Source organism: Nannochloropsis gaditana (assembly GCF_000240725.1).
Source record: "Nannochloropsis gaditana CCMP526 unplaced genomic scaffold scaffold609, whole genome shotgun sequence".
Taxonomy (NCBI): domain Eukaryota; class Eustigmatophyceae; order Eustigmatales; family Monodopsidaceae; genus Microchloropsis; species Microchloropsis gaditana.
The window spans coordinates 1-18,240 of NW_005803344.1; the positions used below are offsets into that span (position 1 = coordinate 1).

At 51.8% G+C, this 18,240-nt stretch overlaps 4 protein-coding genes across 4 annotated transcripts, besides 1 other annotated feature; 1 reads left to right on the top strand and 3 right to left on the bottom strand.

The window, feature by feature from the left end:
• Positions 1 to 2: 2 nt before the first annotated feature.
• Positions 3 to 5,498, top strand: ABCC4 (ATP-binding cassette, subfamily C (CFTR/MRP), member 4; the record flags this gene model as incomplete). Its single annotated transcript, XM_005854139.1, has 25 exons — positions 3 to 59; positions 127 to 240; positions 361 to 499; positions 635 to 914; positions 1,045 to 1,216; positions 1,308 to 1,523; positions 1,625 to 1,753; positions 1,832 to 1,931; positions 2,116 to 2,233; positions 2,314 to 2,362; positions 2,446 to 2,552; positions 2,678 to 2,749; positions 2,863 to 2,974; positions 3,043 to 3,126; positions 3,254 to 3,336; positions 3,413 to 3,527; positions 3,615 to 3,731; positions 3,911 to 4,012; positions 4,108 to 4,269; positions 4,342 to 4,398; positions 4,484 to 4,643; positions 4,769 to 4,926; positions 5,008 to 5,066; positions 5,147 to 5,244; positions 5,356 to 5,498. Exons 1-25 carry the CDS (start codon positions 45 to 47, stop codon positions 5,496 to 5,498), a joined length of 2,961 nt encoding a protein of 986 aa, XP_005854201.1. The 5' UTR covers positions 3 to 44.
• Positions 5,470 to 7,483, bottom strand: NGA_0225400 (translation initiation factor if-3). The gene is given in 7 exon segments (XM_005854141.1): positions 5,470 to 5,956; positions 6,128 to 6,202; positions 6,329 to 6,433; positions 6,587 to 6,711; positions 6,854 to 6,944; positions 6,963 to 6,999; positions 7,117 to 7,483. 7 exon segments carry the CDS (start codon positions 7,401 to 7,403, stop codon positions 5,942 to 5,944), a joined length of 735 nt encoding a protein of 244 aa, XP_005854203.1. The 5' UTR covers positions 7,404 to 7,483; the 3' UTR covers positions 5,470 to 5,941.
• Positions 7,484 to 8,358: 875 nt separating this feature from the next.
• Positions 8,359 to 8,382: a sequence feature (Short protein (NGA_0225300, EKU22156.1) was converted to a misc_feature.).
• Positions 8,383 to 10,976: 2,594 nt separating this feature from the next.
• NGA_0225600 (cop9 constitutive photomorphogenic subunit 8-like protein) lies at positions 10,977 to 12,702 on the bottom strand. Its single transcript, XM_005854143.1, has 6 exons — positions 12,499 to 12,702; positions 12,309 to 12,433; positions 12,110 to 12,223; positions 11,911 to 11,990; positions 11,480 to 11,587; positions 10,977 to 11,127 (listed from the first exon to the last, which is right to left on the bottom strand). The coding sequence occupies exons 1-6, from the start codon at positions 12,664 to 12,666 to the stop codon at positions 11,051 to 11,053; spliced, it is 672 nt and encodes a 223-aa protein (XP_005854205.1). The 5' UTR covers positions 12,667 to 12,702; the 3' UTR covers positions 10,977 to 11,050.
• A 542-nt stretch (positions 12,703 to 13,244) lies between these two features.
• On the bottom strand, positions 13,245 to 16,863 carry NGA_0225500 (uncharacterized protein). The gene is made up of 11 exons (XM_005854142.1): positions 16,758 to 16,863; positions 16,606 to 16,667; positions 15,962 to 16,482; positions 15,596 to 15,732; positions 15,349 to 15,470; positions 15,079 to 15,217; positions 14,777 to 14,869; positions 14,340 to 14,431; positions 14,053 to 14,176; positions 13,827 to 13,918; positions 13,245 to 13,681 (listed from the first exon to the last, which is right to left on the bottom strand). Exons 1-11 carry the CDS (start codon positions 16,860 to 16,862, stop codon positions 13,387 to 13,389), a joined length of 1,782 nt encoding a protein of 593 aa, XP_005854204.1. The 5' UTR covers position 16,863; the 3' UTR covers positions 13,245 to 13,386.
• Positions 16,864 to 18,240: the final 1,377 nt, after the last annotated feature.

Genomic DNA, 18,240 nt, shown 5'->3' on the forward strand with positions numbered 1-18,240 from the left:
AGGTTCTGTTCATCAACCGAGGGAAAGTTCGTGGACAAGGCACCATGCAGGAGCTCTTGGTAAGCTTGGAATCACCTTTTGCTTTTTGTCGCGGAAGGAGTTTGATCAAATCTTTCGTCTCTCTAGGTCAGAGGTTTTTTCCCTGACGCCATGGTGGAGATGAACGCCACAGAGAGCACTGTAAAATTGACGGAGATGGCTACTGAAGCCCAACCAGAGGCATCAGATATAGAAGCGACGGTAAGACAATGAGACACGTATGTATAAATGTTAAAATATTTTCTCCTCTAGATGGACATTGGTAGCCTCTAGCGTAGTTTATTCGCCGAATTGCTCTTCCCTTTCTCATATTCTGCCTAGTTGTCGCCCACTTTAGCGCTGAAGAAACAAGCAAGTCACCTTCACAAGCTCCCTCCCTTCTTGCCTACGCGGACGATGAGCAATATCCAGGAAAGTGGAGACAATAGCGACACGGAGTCCCTTGACACGGAAGAAGAAGGTAACAATGGGAAAATCGTAGAGACTTATATGGGCATACATTGAATTTAAACTTAATCGGTACGCAGACAAGGTATTGCAACAGCAAATGTGCTTTGACCCATGCGAGACTTAACTTTTGACTGCTTTCGCACAGATGTTGAAATGCTTCCTCCGAAGATTCCCACACTGGTCAAGCGCTTCTCCGAAAGTCTTAAAAGGATCCGTCCTTCTCCTCATTCAATATCGGAGAACCCGCCTCGTTTGCATGGCCCAAGCAAAAGTCTATCAGTTCTACGGGCGAAATCCTCGACACAACTACCTGTCTTGGGGAGGTCACCTAGCAACCTCTCTCTCGCACGCGAAGCGTCTTCATACTTGAATGTATCGATTCCTGACATGGATTTGTTCCAGCCTGCAGGAATGCAAAGAATATTGTGAGAAAATAGAGGAGAATGAAAAATGGTTACTGATATGTATTGAAATAAGCAACTTTAATGACATCATAATCAAGAATAGACATCTCACGCCTTTCATTCGTTATTTTTGGGGGGTTTGTACTCATAGGACGGAAGAGGACTTTGACGTCGAGGATGCGGAGGAGGATGAATTCAATAATCCTCGCCCACAGCTGCTGTCCGGGAAATCTCAGTCCACGATGCTGAGTGTATTGGAGAGGGCGCAAGTGGCACGCCTCCAGCAAGAGCTTAGCATCTCGCGAGAAAGAGAATCGAGCGAGGTACGGGGAGACATAGAGATTTAGTATTGCATAAACAAGATACAGATCACTACAATTATTAACGTCGACCTTCATGCTTTATGTTACACAGGAAGAAGATGGAACAGACGAGAAGGAGATTCCTGTTGACGCCAAGGTGCACGGCTCAGCGACCACCTATGCTCACGGGGTGGAAATAACCGAATTGGAAGGCAACGGTGGAGCAAGATTACTTCAAGTAGACAAAGAGAATCCAAAAAAACAAGAGATAGCAGCGAATATATCATGTGTTGATGAAGAGAAAGTCAAGAAGGAAGCTGCACTTCGGGTCTGTTAGATTATGAGATAGGGCTCATTCTATTTTTTATGTTTTGTGGACCTGTTAAGGGGATCTTTCCATTTTCTCACTCTCTTGAATTCATACTATAGGCTTCCATCATTTCTCAAGAGAAGCAACAGTCGGGAAATCTCGGAGCTGGTGTTCTTGCAGCCTACGTACGAGGCATGGGGGGTCCGATTGTGACTGTAGCGGTGCTCCTCCTCCTCATAGCTGGGCAGGTTGGTTTCAAAGGAAAGATTTTCTTCGGGTTTAGGAACGGCTCATATTCTCAAACAACGTCCTGTTTTTTACCGTAGGTTGCGGCTATTCTCTCCAATATGTTCCTATCGTACTGGGTCCACCAAAGCTATGAAAAACAAAGGGAAAAGAAGTTTGCCTTGATCTATGTCGCCTTAGGTAAGTTTTTGATGGATCATTCAATTTACATGGGATTGTCCGAACAGCATACAGATTGTACGTGGCTATTCACAGTAGTTGGTGGTGTTTGACTATTTCCGCCCAGTGCTACAATGTGCGTTTTTTTAATCCTCTACACTTGGCTATTGCATGCACTCGTTTATTGTTCTTTCGCTGATTACAGTTGTTGCAGTTGGAGTCCTGCCTGTTGCTCGGGGTATGATAGCATTCGACCGGATGCTAGAAGCCAGCCACGTCCTGCACGACGACATGGTTCACTCAGTGCTTCGGGCTCCGATTAGGTAAGAGAAGAGAATGAATTAGATAGGGGGTAGGACTAGGATCACCTAAATCTAATTGCTTGTATTCTTTTCGTCGGCAGCTTTTTCGACACCAACCCCACAGGCAGAATAATAAACCGAACTAGCAAGGTACGCTTAATAAGCCTTCACCATTTTTTAGTTGATCGTTAAATGATCCGTTTTCCAACCAGTTGGTCCTCCTCACCCTTTAGGACGTCCTCGTTTGCGATGTCTTCCTCCCCATTAGCCTGTACTCATTCATGAAAACCATGCTGATGTGCCTGGGAACAATTGCAGTTATAATCTCCGTCAATCCATGGTAAGCAAGCGCATAAAGCAAAGCTAAAGAGGGAAACAAGGATGACAATATAGGACGGAAGTTGAAGGGATCTCAAAATTTTGTCGACACGCCCTCATGATCCACTTAATTGCAAACATCACCAGGCTCATAATTATACTGATCCCGCTTTTTGGTTCGTTTATTCCACTCCGGCGACAATTTCTGAACACGTCGCGGTAAGTACTCATGTTCTCTCCCCCTTCGTTTTTCCTGTGTCTGGAAAATATGTGGAGAGGAATGCTCTCGACTCATTATATGACTGACTGACAAACATTATTTTCTTCTTTAGTGCGGCCCGTCGTTTGGAGGCCATGGCTCGCTCTCCCATCTACGCCTTGTTATCGGAAGTTATGGACGGCTTACCCACCATCCGATCTCTCGTCGCTGGCTCCCTCTTCCAGGTACACTTGGCCTTTCGATGCTAGTCGATTGTCAGCGGAATTGCTCATGCCTTCTACTTATGTTACAGAACGAATTTTCCAAGCGTTTGGACGATTTTGGAAGGCCGTATTTCATTTTTTTCTCCGCAGGGCGGCATTTGGCATTTCGACTGGTAAGAAAAAAGGACAGGAACGGAAGAGAGACTCAGAAAAAGAGGCAAAGGCCATGATTTACGTGAAGTCCAAGATAGAGGGAGACGTATTGGGAATGATAGAATTAACTTTAAAGATATTCCACAGGACTTTCTGTGCTGGCTGCTGGTGACCGCGACAGCGTTTTCCTCTTTAGGTGCGCTTACCGGGGCAAGCGGTGTGTCCACCTGGTCAGTATCCGGATGGTGGATAAGTGCAAATGTTGTATTACTCCTAATTTATATTTTCCCCCCCCATTTCTTTCAGGCTTATTGGAGTATCCCTCATGTACGTGTTGCAGCTTGCATCGGTCTTTCAGTGGGCAACACGCCAGAGCTCAGAAGTGGAAAATCAGATTGTTTCCGTGGAACGTATTGTTGAGGTAATTTTCCTATCTTAAACGCGGTCTTTTCTCGTATGCGCTTGTTGAGACGTCTAACTCCCATTGACCGCTTTCCTACCTGCGTAGTATTGTCAATTATCTACGGAGGCCGCGCTTGATTCTCTTCCCGGAAAAGCTCCACCCTCCGCTTGGCCTGAAAAAGGTGCAATAGTTGCCACCAACCTACAAGCAGCATACAGACCGGTAAATTTTCATTTCTGTCTTGGAGATGGGATGACGTTCAGCGAAAAGCTATCCTGCTTGTTTTCCACAGAAGACAACAGAAAACTTTCATTTTAAATGCTCTTGGAACTTCTTCTTCTTCTTGACCGATCGGATATGTATTACCTCTTTCTATTACACCCTTGTGCCTCTGTTTCCAGGGCTTACCGCTTGTGATCAAAGACATGTCGTTCTCTATCCCTGGCGGTACTCGCGTGGGCATCGTGGGACGGACTGGATGCGGAAAATCATCGCTCATCCAGGTAATGAGCAAGCTACGGAGGACGAATCAGATGTAAACACAAGACTTCCCCTTTCGTCTCCGCCAATATTTTATATGTGCTTCTCATCACGTTAGGTCCTCTTTCGACTGATGGAGCCCTCCGGCGGATCTTTGTGCATTGATGGCATTGATGTCTCCGGCATGGGCCTTCACGATCTGCGACGCCGCCTCTCTGTTATCCCTCAGAATCCCTTTTTGCTCAGTGGCACACTGCGAGAAAACTTGGATCCATTAGGGGTGAGTAGAAAATTGCATTAGTTAAGGCACCCGACTATCGCTCAAAGAGGCCATGTTTCATTACTTGCACAGTTGAATGATGACGCCACAATCTGGTCAGCTTTGCGAGCGGTTCAGATGGAGGACCAGGTAAGTAATAGGGTCCAGTGGCTCGAATGCTGCTTGTCAGAAAAGACTTTTTTTGCTTTCTCCTGAATCTTTTCATGGCTTCCAGGTCCGAGCAATGGGTGGAGAATGTGAGGAAGTAGAGTCTAACCTCGACATCCTTAGTCCAAGGGCCAAGCCCCCTTTATTCCGGAGAAGGAGTTCAGCAATGTCATTTATGCCGCCTGCTAAGGCTGGTATTCGCGCAGGATCTATCGCCGTAATTTCATGTAAGCTGATACAGGAAGAAAGGGTACTTTGATAGGGCTATGGGTACTGAGCGATACGAGGTCTCAAAAAATGTCGTGCTTTCTTATCCTTCTTGCTGGTATACTCTTTCATGTTGGTGATCCAGGCGGGCCAGGGCTAGACATGTACGTGACCGAGAATGGAGGCAACTTCTCAATTGGAGAGCGACAGCTTTTGTGCCTGGCAAGGGCTATCCTCAGCTCGACCCGCATCCTGGTCTGTGACGAGGCCACTGCCAATGTGGACGTGGAGACGGATCACAAGGTAGGAAGTGTCTAATTGAGCTGCAAAGAAGCTAAAGGATAACTTTGTGTTAAATGCTACTTTCCTTTGCACCCCTGACAGATCCAAAGAGCGATTCGCTCGCGTTTTGGCTCAGCTACAGTTCTCATGGTCGCGCATAGGTAAATAGGAAGGGTAAAGGAAAGCAGTAGGCTGAAGAGCATCCTCACTCACCCCACCAGCATGATATTTGACAATTCAGGTTGAACACCATCATCGACTCTGATATCCTTCTGGTGCTGCAGGCCGGTGAGGTGCTGGAGATGGGGCATCCGCACGAGCTCTTGAACACGCCAAAAGGTGGGTAAATAGGAAGGCAACCAATATGAATCAAGGACATTTGGAATGTGGGAGGTGGGAAAGAGTGTTCCGGTGATCTATCCATCCCTCACGTGCTTCTTTGTTTCACAGGTCTGCCGGAGTCCAAGGGTGGCTTCCTGTCGATGGTGATGGAGACGGGTCCGGACTCTGCGGCTTCGCTGAAAGAAATGGCGCGTGCGGCCTGGGAGGAAAAACGGACCCGAGGACAGGAGCCTAAGGACGACAAGCTTTAGCTTCTCTATAGGGCACTGCGAGCTGCAGAGAACAGTATTCTATTGACGACAAAGTGGGTTTTCAGGGTTTAGGGAGGGGTCAGGGCCTCCTTGTAGCTTGGAACGAAAACGTGAAGCAGTTCATTCAGTTTTGCGGAAGCAACGTAGGTGACAGGTAGTATAGCGTGGTTTACGAGTTCCATCCAGATTCCGAGACGGTTGTTGTTATTGCAGCAAAAGATCATGCTTCTTTTCCTCCTCACTTTCGCATAGAATTTTAATCTTTCGCGCCATTTTCATTTTCACGCCTACTTTCCTTGTTTATTTCAACCTTGCGGTCTCTTTTTTGATTTCCCGTCCTTTTTTGTGCCCCTTTGCTCGCACCTCCACCCCCTCCGCCTCCTCCGCTGGCATTACGCTTCGGGTGGACAATCATCTCCCTCCTTAGCGACCCAGGAGAAGGCTTAATCTCCACGAAGCTCTGCATGAAGGGAACATGTGTGAGGCAACATGATGAGAGCGCAATATGCACCTCGATATCTGTGAAGACAGAAACATTTCCGGTTTTGAAGTCCTGCTTTCCAGTCTTTCTTCCTCACACAACACTTGGATCCCCTTACCCTTACATGCCTACTGACTCAATTACTTACCTTATACTTATCCACTAAGTAGTCTTTCAGGATGAAATCGTAAATCTCTTGTAGCCGGCCCGGACGGAGAGACAACTGTCAAGTGCAGGGCATGCCAAACGTGGAGATGACTCTGCATCGCACATCAAATGAGGACGCAAACCCTCTTGCAGACATAAATACCCTAAAGGTACATGGATGAAGGACAAGAGAGATAGGTACCTGGTGGCCTGTTGGTACGATTATGATGCGGACAGAGTAGCCGTGCTCGAAGAATCCCATCACCCGACGCAGCTTGATCAAAAGGTCGTGGTCGGATATATTGCCCTGTGAACGAAATAAAGAAGAGGGGGGCCAACGTGGACCCTTGTTATTTGCCACCTCTTTCTTCTCTGCGCCGTGTCCCTGCTTCAGCTCCCTCCCTTCCTCTTAATTACTTCCCCCCCCTCTTCCATTTCCCTCCAATTTATCTCGTTTTACCCGAATGCTGATTTCCTTCAGGACGCTGCCAACGTTTTTCGTTTTCTTCTCTTTTTTCACTCGTTGATACTTTTCTCGCTTTGCGTCGGCAAGTTTGCACACCCAGGGGTCGGAGGCGGCTGTTACTAGACGATTGAAAGAAGAAAGGGAAATATGAAAAAAAAGACAGATCCTCAGCGTGCTTTCCACATGACGTCTGCACTATTCTCCACCCATGATTTGATATGTGGGCGATTTTTCTCTTTTCCACCCCTCTTCGCCCCTTACCCAACACCAAGTCCAAGCCCGCCGCCTGAGCCTTGGCCAACGCCTCGTCACGTGAGAGGATGCTCGAGGAGGCGGGTCCGCCCGCATCATTCTTTACAACCAAACGTACGGTACCCGCTTGAATGGCTTTATTAACAACTAGGTCTCTGAATAGTCGTTGAAAAGGTGAAATGGAGTTGCTGAATAGGGGAAGGGACCACACTGTCTGCCTGATACAGATGAGTCTTACTGCCGCCCTTTTTTTCCCCCTACAACGTTCTTACCCCTTCTTGGGCGGAATTATAGTCGAAGTGTTGTCTTCACTGCCGCTGGCGTTCGTGGAAGCAGCCCGCCCTGCGGGTAATGTCGCCATAGCACCTCTGCAGCTAGCCCCACTCACTGCAAAGGGAAGAGGAGGTAGCGAAGGTTGTGGTCTTGTCCTTCTCCGGGTGACCATAGCCCCGGTAATAGCGATGGCATGGATCTCCCTCGTGCTTCTCAGTGAGACCTTACACATGTCCTTGGTAATTGTGGGAAGGAAGGGCCCCATCCGCTGTATAAGAGGTAGCATGTCGAAGCCGCGGCGAGGCTAGCGCCGTGGGACAAGACCGCTCCAAAGACTTTGCAAAAATGATGAGTCGTACAACCTATGCATGTGCGGGAGAAAATAGGGCAAGTGTATGTCCATGAGATCTGCCACATGACGACAGTCGTTGGTCGTGCCCGCTTATATACGCTTTGGGGGGAGTAGGAGTCAGCTCACTCTCGCGATCGTCGTATATCGCCTGTCTATCGCTTAAACCGATAAGTGAAACTCAGCCGATGAAGCAAGAGATGCACTACAACGTCAACAATGATAGCCCCACATGCTCGGCTCTCCTCAACTGACACACGGCCTCATCCTGACAGGTGTGGATAAATGGATTTTTCGACGGCATCAGCCCCTTCTTTGTATTCCTCTACGCACCAATATTATCCTTCGCCTCGTCAAATGAAGCCTGCATTCGACTACCTACCACATTCCCCCCCCGTACCTGCGGCCTCATTGATGCCATTTCCGTACACACGTCACCTCGATGGTTTCCTCCAACATAAGGACTGGGCGAATGTGCAGGTCAGAAAGACAAGTCAACTGACAATCCTGTCAATTCGTGAGACTTTTCGGGCGCTGCGACCGGTACGTTTGTTCTACGTCTAAGCTTTTATCTTCATACTTCTCTAGGACACAGTGAAAGACGCGCTTTTTTTTTGCGCCCGTGCTTTGCAAGAGCAGCATGACGAGATAATTGCTCTTCAGAGGCAGCTAATAGATATTCAGGTGAGGTGGATAAGGTGAGGGATCGAGGACAACATCACAACATCCGGTGCCAGACTCCAGAGCCCCGTGCGTTCTCATGGAGCGATGATAATATGACTGTTGCTTTAAATACTAGTATAAAAATCATTGTTTAATGACCCGTTCCTTCAATGCACAGAGAAAGGAAGTATCGAATATTGTGCCGGAATTAGAGAGGAAGGTTGCCGCAATGACGCAGGCGGTGCAAGAGGCTCAAAACCAGGTTACGAGCGCGAACAGAGGGCAGGAGGGAAAGAATAGGCCACGCGTCTTTTAAATTAATCTTAGCCAGTAGTTTGCGAACGCTCCACGCGTATCGTGTATTTTCTAATACCTGCAGAATGGCGACGCACTCGTGGGTATGGCGGCCCTGCGTACCCGGATGAAAGAGAATGAGACGGCTGCGGAGAGGGGACTTCGGGAGGTGAGAGGGATTCGGGTATTCTAGGGAAAGAAAAGGCACGATACTCACTTGCACCTCTTCGATGGACAGCTTCGAAGGCAAGTGGGCGAGGAGGCGGGCGTATGGCACGCTGTACATGTCAAGGTACTCGACACGACCGGCCTCTCCAATCGCCCTTGTGTCTGCGAGCACACGGGTCCAGCGTCCCTTCACTCATAGAAATCTGTTCGTTCTTATTTTTCCCTCTACCAGACACAAAGCCTGGAGGCCCATCAAGCGGACATGGAGCATGCCCTGTCGGTCTTGCAGCAAGAGCCCGCACGTGTTGTGGACCGGGCGGACGAAGAGGCACAAGCAGGAGCTTCTTTCGAAAGAAATGGGGTTGAGAAAGAGACGGCTGCCGTATTACCTGAAGGGATGCGAGAGCCGGAGGTAGGCCCGTTGGAATGACTTTCATCAATATTGCTTGATCCTTTTTGGGCCGTGGCCGAGTGAGGCTGGACTCTCACCCTCGGGTAGCAGCGAGGGTCTCGTCGACAAAGGCGTCAATCTTCACCCCAATCCCCTCCTTTCCTTCCTCCGCGTCCTTGACTCCCCTTCCCCATCGTCTCTAGGCCTCCCCAAACGAAGGCGGGACTGCCCCGATGACGCGTGTTGAGGGGGCAGGACACATGACTCCACCCGCTTCACAGGTAAGGCTCATGTAAGGACGAAAAGTTCGAAGTTTTCAAGAAAAGGGATGCAACCAATGGGGGTATACAGGCTCAGGGAAGCCAGAGGCTTTCAGGCATACTCAATGACAAGCGAACCATCGCTCCGCTCATCGCATCCCTCAGGAGGCTCACAGGCGAATGGACAGGGAGGCCCAGCTATTGGATGCCCTGTCTCACAAGGCAGGAAGAGAAGAAGTGGACGAGTAAGACCGAAAGAGAGTGGCAGGTGCAGGGAAGATAGGCGCTCTAACTCTCCGCTATCCAAGTGCTCACAGATTCTCCATCCCAACGCGCTCCTTGTCCAACAGGCTGCGAAGGCGGCTGGAAGAAGTTGCCTTCGCTCGGGATCTAGCCTCGGCCTCTGCTGTGGCATCCATCAAGGTGGGAGTTTCAGAGAGAGGAAGGACAAGGCGACAAATGTGCATGAATGTCTGTGGCTTGAATTTGATGGAGACAATGCAGGTAAAAGAAGCACCTTCTTTTCCAATAGCGTACTTTTATCTCACCACCATGACATGATCTCTTTACTTTCTCCGCAATCTTCGATTATTTCAGCATGCTCGGGACATGGAAAGGGGAAAAGAACGAGAGGAACTTCTCCTTTTGAAGAGAGAAGTCGCACGGCTGACGCATGACCTTCATACACTGACCGTGGAAAAAATGGAGGGAAGAAAGATGAATACGGAGATGGCGGCGGATAAGAGGAGTTCTCAGAACGACGAAGAGTACGTAAAGCTTCCGTTGGATGCCCCGTCACGATTGGCGGGACGCTGGCTTTGGAAAAGCGGGGCACGGAGGATGGTGACGCGACGTGGAGGCTGGGTCCTGTGGGAGGTGAGATTCGGAGGGAAGGAGGAAAGGAGAATCGGAACTTTGGGAAAATTAGTGTGAGGTGATAACTTAATAAAGGGATGGGACGGACTCATCATCCATGGAAGTGCAGCGCATGTCGATGCAAATTTGTGTTTGAAAATGTCACCCAACTGGCCTCTGTCTCCCCCCTTCTATATCTCCACCATCTCCATAGAAGCAAGCCACGAATCCTAGCTTCCCTCTCTCCCTGAAGGCGAAAGTGGGCTCCTTCGAGGCGCAGCCCTTCCTGTGGAAGCCAAGAGAGAGCGGGGTGGGTGTGCCACTGGGCGGGCTCTACCATCTGGTCGTCGGCCTCTTCACATCGCGAACGGTAAGGAATACCAGAAGCATGGGCGAGGAAGGACGAGCTCTAAGCTTGCCGAAGATGCTTCTCGTCGTGCACCCCGTGTACCTTTGTCTCTGACTTCGATTGCACGGTATACTTTGGCTCAGGTACCCCTCTTACAGGTCTACTTGAATGAAAGTCTCCTCTTCACGATAAGCGCCCGTCACAGTCAGCCACCCCCCCCCTTCCCATCGAAGTCTCTTTAACCCCGTACGGAGACGTCGTCCCATTCCTATCGCTGTGTCAATATGTGTCTTTACCCCCTGGGGGGGTGCTGAGCGTCAAGGTGGATGTGGAAGAGGAAGAGTTTTGCGAGGAAGCAGGGCGGGAGGTGGCTTGGGACAGGCCTATGCAGGGCTTCTTGCAATTAGTCAAGTTGTGAACGAAGACTTCCAGCGCACGGAAGGAAAGAGATTGACTATAAAATGAGAATCAAGAGTAACGATTGAGGATGTAGCTAGAGCGCCTGTCTGGGTCAGAAGCGTTTCTTTCCCTTTCTTTTTGTACATTTGCATGCCCTGCCTCCGCCCCTCTCTGGTCCCCTCTTCTCATGCCTCTAATCCTACCCTCAGGCCACAGAGGAGGTGACACTCTCTGCCTCTAAGAAAGAGATATACTTCGTAAGTTGCTCCAGCTCGGGCAAACCTGTGGGGAGTAAGAAAAAGTGAGATAATGGGAGGAAACATGAGATAAGGCTTCCTGAAAATGACATAACGGGCATCGTTATCCTCTCTAAGCAGGGCCATCCCCCCCCCAAGAAAAGGGAGCCCCTTCCTGTCTTTACCGATGGATTCGCCTGACGAGGGTAGCGAAGGTGAGGGTTCCACTTCCCCCTTGCCCTCCTCCACTTTCCATCCTGCCTGCCTCGCCGCTTGACGCAAAGGATACGAGGAAGGGAGAGAGGTCACGGGAAGGGAAGGGAGCGCGGGTTTGATGATAGGTCTAGTGTGCCAAACAAGAAAGGAAACGAGAAAAGGGTAGTGTGGGGGAAGGTTACCTGCGACAGCTTCCGATTCAGTCACGCCCAGCTTCTTTGCCATGGACGAGATCCTCAAGCGTCGAAAAGCACGACTCAAGAGGGCAAACTCGTCCCGAAGGATGCGCTCTGCCGGAAAAAGAATCGGGGAACCCGCACAGCAAGGGAAGAAGGCAGCCCGGAAGGGATAAGTAGCAGTAAAAAGTGATAATGAGATGCGACGGTCCACAGGAAGGCTACCATGCCAGTATCGTGTCGAAAGTCCCGCCATTCCGTCCACCGTTGTCAACAAGCTCATCTTTGGGACTCAGCCCAAACGCTCTTTCCCACCGTCCTTCCGTATTTCCTCCCTCCCTCAATTTCATCGTAAACGTCGCCGTTATCACCCATCATTCTCATGGTCATCAGGATCGTCCCCCCCGCCCTCGAAGGCAGCATTCCTCTCGACGCACCACGTAACGCATCCACCAAAGGCACGAGCTCCGGCGTCCATTGTACGTCCCGTATGGCGACATGAGCAGCAGGGATCTCTCTGGAGAACAAGGAAATGGAAATGTGAGATGCGTGGCGATAAGGTTCCAGCTAGGCGTCGTAACGTGTCTACGGAAACTTCGATGTCTGCCTGTCACTTTCAGGCCCGGTGTCGCTTACCGCGCCCACAACGACTTTCCCACGTCCCACGCCTTTGACAGTTGTCTCCCCTCAAGGGTTGACACGTTCTTCAGCTCGTTGGGGATGCGCCGCCATAAAAGCCGGGCGTTGGCCCTAAGAAGCAGTGGGAGGAGGAAGGAGGGAGAGCTGTGGCTTTAGGGATGGGCTCGAGGTGGAGACAAAGAGGAAAATAACGTACAGATCGTCCAGGATAAGGTGTAAAAGCAGCTGAACAGCAAGCAGGAGTTGAGGATTTCCGTCACCAGGGCATAGTTTGTTTGTCTGTGAGATGTGAAGGTGGTGGCCGGGCAAAGTCAGCTGAGTCTACAAGCGAAATCAGGGTTGAGTGTCGTTCGATTGGTGTAGCTTTTCCTTCCTCATTCTTTTACCAGAAGCAATATTTCAACGTCATTTGCGACGCGAAGGGCATTTATGTAGTCTTGCTGAGCAAGGTAGTTTCGCATTTGTTGCGTAAGGGGTTGCAGCGAGGGGGGAGGCACTGCTGTAGAGGCAGCCAACGAAGGCGTACCCTGAATTTGCTGTGGGTCGGATTGCATAGCAGATGTAATGCAGGTGCTTGCGTCACTATGTTTAGAGAGGTATAAGAATGAGCGAATAGAAATTTTATCGTTTGCACAACGCTCCTGGCGCCGTTTCTGTTGCTGGCAGGAACATGCAGCCGAAGCTCCTTCAGAGATATCGCGGAAAACACAGTCATTATTACGCACGACGTAGCCGGCCCATCATCTTTTGAAAACCAGAGAGCGATTGGACTGAAGTAAACACTTCGTCAATGTCCGTGTGAGGGATTGGAATGTGTGATGTGACCTATCCACCACCTCGATCGGTAAAAGCAAGTTTCGTTAACCTCCTCCCCCTTCATTTCAATGTCATCTTTATTAATAAAAAGCAAACTCGAGTCCGACAGTACAGGCCAGCATATGCTACAAGCATAGTATCCTGTGGAGTATTTTATCATTATCAGTTCAGTTACGCATATGAATGGCCGCTCCTAGTCTCGGTTGAAATGAAAGATGATATCATCACCAGTGTCGGGCTGACCATCATCACCTGTTGCTCTCGTCTCGCACACATTAAATACCTGTTTGCGCCCAGACCAACTCACAATGCCTCAAACGAAAGACGCATTTCATCTGTGTCGTTATTCTTTGTGGGCACCACCCAGTCCTCTCCCCAAGCACGTGAGGTTACTTCCCCCTCCTAGGCCTTCGCCCCGCCCTCATGCGTCACAACAGACAAGTGTCTCTGCATCTTCTCTACTTCTTTCGGCTTCCTTTTCCACTCGTTCCTGTCTGTGATCTTGCTTTTCCACTCGGTGCTTTCCCCTTACCGCCCTTGTCCTTCTTTTTGTCCTTCTGCTCCCCCCTCTCCTTCTCTCCGTCCCCAGTCCCCTCCAGGCTCATCCCCTCCATCATGCTCGCCGCCTGCATACCCTCCTTCTCGCCTTTCCCTCCTCCTTCCCCGAAACGTCGCATCACGCCCTCGCATTCGTGCAGATTCCACAAAGCCAGCAGCCCCTTGTCTCCCCCCGTGGCCAACAGGAAGGGCGAGCTGGAGGTGGTGCCGAGATACAAGATGGAAGGCCGGTTGGAAAGCCCACAAGACCCATCCAGTACCCGAAAAGACTACATGTATCAGACAAGAAAAAGGACAAAAGACTTTGAAGAGATGTAAGCGCCGGCCGCAGTGTACCCACCTGGGATAGAAGGAGATGGAGAAGAGTTTCCCGACGGACATCGCTTTCTCTCCCAGCTGTCGCGGGGGGACGCCGGGATCGCCCGAATAATCCTACGGAAATGGGGTGGTTCGACCGTCAGAGAGAGAGGCATTGGAAGAGACGGGAAGGAGAGGAGAGGGACGGCAAGAGGTGGGCTGGCCCCAGAACGCCGGGGCAAGGAAGAAGAGACCGGGCACCTACTCACCCAGAGCTTGACCGTCTTGTCCATGCCGCACGTGGCCATCAGGCCCGGGGCGAGGGCGGAGAAAGAGAAGGAGGAGCAAGTCTTCGTGTGCACCTTGGCTTTCCACAGGGGGCCCGAGGGAGCCCTGCGAGAAATTCGATCGAGGAAAGGATCAGATACTGGAGGCAGCTTGCCTCCCCCCCACTTTGCCGTCCTCGTTCCCAGACCACAACAGAGACAGAACAGCCCGAGAGGAAGGAAGCCTCGCAGAGAAGCTGGCTTCTTGTGTACACAGGCTGGCATCCTACCTGACGTCCCAGGCGACCAGGCTGCCGTCTTCGGTGGTACACAGGAGGGTGGAGGGAGCATGAGGACACCAGCCCACGCACTCGGGGTCAGCCTGCAGCCCAGGAGAGGAGGAATGAGACTTGGAAGCGAGGAATATGCCTGGAGGCATGTTTGTTTGGGGGAAGCCTCCTCCGCCCTCGTTCCCTACCTTCCCTCCCGCCCCCTGCATTTGAACGTGGCTGCTCGCGCTCCCGCCCCGCGCGTCCAGGACGTAGATACCCCGATCAAAGCCGGCGGATGCGAGGACAGTGCCTGGCGGAAGCACGGGGAAAGGAGTGAAGGACACGACAGTGGGAGGGTGGCAGCGAATAGGTATGGGCGCGGCGCGTGCGACAGGCAGGACAGAGGGGTGGGAAGGGACCCTACCTTCCACAGGGTGCCAGCTCAGAGAGGAAACCTTGTCGGTGTGGTGCGCGAGCGTGGCGGAGCACTCGCCCGTCGTCACGTCCCAGAGCTTAATAGTGCTGTCGGCCGAGCCGGAGGCCAGGACCTGAAGGGCAAGGAAGGGGGAGAGGAAGAGATGGAGGGCAGGGGAAAAGCGTGAGGTATCCCGCTGGTACTCAATTTTCCTTAGGCAATGTCGTGCGACAGAAGAAGGGGGTAAGGGGAGGGTGCGCAAGGAGAGTTCGCCCGACGACGACATCAGGAATCGAGGCACGAGGATGGGAGGGAGGGAGGGAGGGATAGAGGGACACCGACCTGTCTGTGGAATTGGTTCCAAGCGAGCGTCATGACGGGGCCCTCATGACTGCCCTCCACGAGTTCGTCTTCATTTTGGCGCCGTTTCTTCTTTTTCTTCCCGCCCTTCTTGCCGGCTTTGCTCCACGAAGAGGCGGTGCTGGAGAGGATAGGCAGGAAGAGAAATGGGAAGGGAGATCACAGACCAATGTGAGGGGTAGGGGCAAGGTAGCACAACCCTCTCACTCCCTGCCTTTCTCCTCCCCTCCCTCTCGACCCCTCCACCCCTACCCCTGCAGCGCCTTTTCACCGCCCAGTATGCGGACTGGCTCAAGCGGATCAATGATGTCCACGTCCCATATCTCAATCCCCGGTTTGAACGTCCCCACGGCCGCAAAGGAGCCGCGCTCGCTCTGTGGGGCACCAAAAGTCGTCATGCGGTGTGGGGAGGAAAGATTAATAAGAGAGCCCACGAATCCTGTCATGGCTGACATCCTTTATTTCGCCTCTTTGCACCTCATCCCTCGCACTTCCTTACCTCCCGTCCCGGCACGGGCGGGCAGTGGCCCCAGGCTACACAGAGGGGGAAGGCGGGGAGGGAGATATCGTGGTGGATGTAGAGCGAGCCCGTGTCCTCCTCATAGACATGGACCTCCAGGGCCGAGTGCTCCTCGTCTTGTCGTCCAGGAAAGAGGGGAAGGCAAGGAGGATGGGGCGGGGAGAGAGGGGGAGGGAAGGCAAGTGAGGCAAAGCGTGCGCTGCCTTATCCGGCATCGTCCTCGACGAGATCGCGCCTCGCCTATTCCATGGCTCGCGCCGTACATCCTTCGGTTCAGCACAAGAACATATCTAAGATATCATCTTCTCCTTCATCCCCCCCTTTGCCCCCTCTTTGCTGCCCTACCCTCGGTATTCGCCACCAGAACGACCGCGTCTGTCGACTTAATCATGTGGTCCTCCATGTCCTCGCTGTCGTCGTCTTCCTCGTCATTATCATCCATACCTCGCAGAAACGCACTTGCTGGCAAGGCTCCTGCGAGCTCATTTCTCTGCTGATCCTCCTTTCCTCTTCCACTTTCCTCTTCCTCTTCCTCTACTTCCTCCCCTTCCTCCCCTTCGTCTTCCTCCTCTCCCTCCTCCTCCTCCTCTTCCTCCTCCATTATACCCACTTCCTCCTCATCCTCATCCTCCTCATCCTCCCCATTCTCAACGCCTTCTTCCTCCTCACTGGCGTCTGCGTGGATGAAAGCGGCCTTCTGCGCCCCTCCCGCGGCTTCATCCTCGTCATCGTAATCGTCCATATGAAGCTCAACAGGCAAACCATGCCGGTCCAACTCGCCATTTTGCCCTTCTTCTTCATCCTCCTCTTCGAAATCTTGTCTTTCGAGCTCGTTATTACCACCTCCATGCTCACGAAGTAGGGCCCTGTGTATAGAGGAGATCATAAAAACACCGACCTCTAACCTCCCCCCTTCACCACCATTCCTGCTTGCCGTGTTTTCCCCTTCTCTTTTTGCGTAGCGTATATTGTTCCAACCATTCACTCACTCGACTTCTTCTTTGCACGCTTGGAAACGAGGGGGATTGGGGTTCGCGGCGCCCCGAGGCACCTTTTGAAAGAGGACAAAAGGATGGTAGACAAGAGGGGTGGTGAGAATTGCCTTGACTTGCAAGAGGTGAAAAGTGCAGTCAAGACTTACCCATGTAATGGAAGAAATCATTCTGCTTCTATTTTTATATGACAAGGATGAACGCGATCCAATGTATCCCTGCTTGTAATGCGAGTGTGGGTGCGCGTTGTTCATTCGAAAAATGACCTATTTTTTAAGGCAAGATACCGCCTGCAGCGACGACTCGCTTTTCGCTTGTTCCCAGGAGCATACCATACGTCGAGCCACTGAGAGCATTTCTTATGGTCGATGCCTCGCATGAATTCATGCAGCAAATGTTTTTCTTTTTTCATTCCACGCGCCAGGGGTAATACAGGCGTTTTGGCGGCGTGTTTTCCGGCAGAGGGGCTCGCATCATCACGCTCGATTCCTTCGCTTCTGCCTGGCCGCAGCGGGAGGATGGGGCTTCGCTTTTCCTTCCTTTCTGTTCATGAGATAGGGATCATATTTTGAAGGATTGGAAAAGCTGATAAGCATTTTGAGGAGTTTTCAACAAAGATGTGCGACGACGAGCGGCAGGCCAATTGAGCAGACGAGCGCCTAGCACTTCGCATACAAGACCCGTAAAAGCTAGCATTCATGGTCCGCCAAGTGGAATTTTCCGCCCTCCGCGCGTGTCATCCAAGTCCCTTGGTTTCGACGTCACGCATGGCCTTTTGTCCCTTGCCACGTACTTATCTTCTTCCTTTCCGAGTCATGCACGTGGCTCGTTCGCGTCAGTCCCTTCTTTTGGCAGCTCCTTCATCCCTCCCTGCTACCCTCCCACACCTCCTCCCCACGGCACATCCCCTCGGGCAACGGGCCTTCACCCACACCTGCCTCCGCATCGGCACCGATCTGCATCATCAGATACTCTACATCCTGACCGAGGCCGCCTCCTGGCCTTCTCGTCTTTTTTTCTCCCCTTTTCTCCTCGCGGGGATCCCTCTGTGCCTCGCGCTCTGGTCCGGCCTGGAGCATGCGTGGGGATGGATGCAGGGGCGGCGGCGAAGGTAAGAGACACCCTGAATATCGCATATGGGCCGTGCTTCTTCACACCTGTTTGGCGGTACATTTAGGATCTTGTATGTCTGCCTAAAGGTCGGCTGTGCTTGCGCATCGGCCCCCGCACCTCTACCTTCCCCCCCCATTCCCCCCATTTCACGACCACTCTCTCTACATCTCACTCGGCGGCACAGACGCCACGGCCCCTTCCTTCTCCTCTTTCATTACGCCTTCAGCGTCGTTCCTTTGCTCCTCCTGGTCCTGTCTGTAGCCCCTTCGCTGCCTTCTCCGCCCTCCTCTCCTCCCTCCCTTCCCTCCTCCCCTTTGCTTCCGCTCTGGTCCTTCCTGCTTAAGCTAACTGCCGGCTGGTGCCTGTGGCAGTGGCCTTCTCAAATGGCGGCGATGGAGGCGGAGGTGAGGGAGAGGGGGGGGAGGGGGAGAAAGGAGGGAGGAAACCGTTGGACCCTCGCCAAGCCACCGTCCTCTTCTGGAGATTCACCTCTCCCTGTACAGGCCAGCATATGCTACA

Bases quoted from the DNA above. Each gene is read 5' to 3' on its own strand.
- NGA_0225600 (XM_005854143.1), bottom strand. From the start codon at position 12,666: ATGCAATCCGACCCACAGCAAATTCAGGGTACGCCTTCGTTGGCTGCC. The intron at 12,224-12,308 runs GTACGTTATTTT...ACTGCTTCTTAG, and splicing joins CACCTTATCCTGGACGATCT to GGCCAACGCCCGGCTTTTAT. The intron at 11,588-11,910 runs GTGCGTCGAGAG...TTTTTCCGGCAG, and splicing joins TTTGGTGGATGCGTTACGTG to AGCGCATCCTTCGGGACGAG.
- NGA_0225400 (XM_005854141.1), bottom strand. From the start codon at position 7,403: ATGCTACCTCTTATACAGCGGATGGGGCCCTTCCTTCCCACAATTACC. The intron at 6,712-6,853 runs GTAAGGGGCGAA...TCAATCGTCTAG, and splicing joins GGGCTTGGACTTGGTGTTGG to TAACAGCCGCCTCCGACCCC. The intron at 6,434-6,586 runs GTAAAACGAGAT...TTTCGTTCACAG, and splicing joins TGAAGGAAATCAGCATTCGG to GGCAATATATCCGACCACGA.
- NGA_0225500 (XM_005854142.1), bottom strand. From the start codon at position 16,862: ATGAACAACGCGCACCCACACTCGCATTACAAGCAGGGATACATTGGA. The intron at 15,471-15,595 runs GTAAGGAAGTGC...GGTGCCCCACAG, and splicing joins CGCCCGTGCCGGGACGGGAG to AGCGAGCGCGGCTCCTTTGC. The intron at 13,682-13,826 runs GTGGGTACACTG...CACCACCTCCAG, and splicing joins TCCATCTCCTTCTATCCCAG to CTCGCCCTTCCTGTTGGCCA.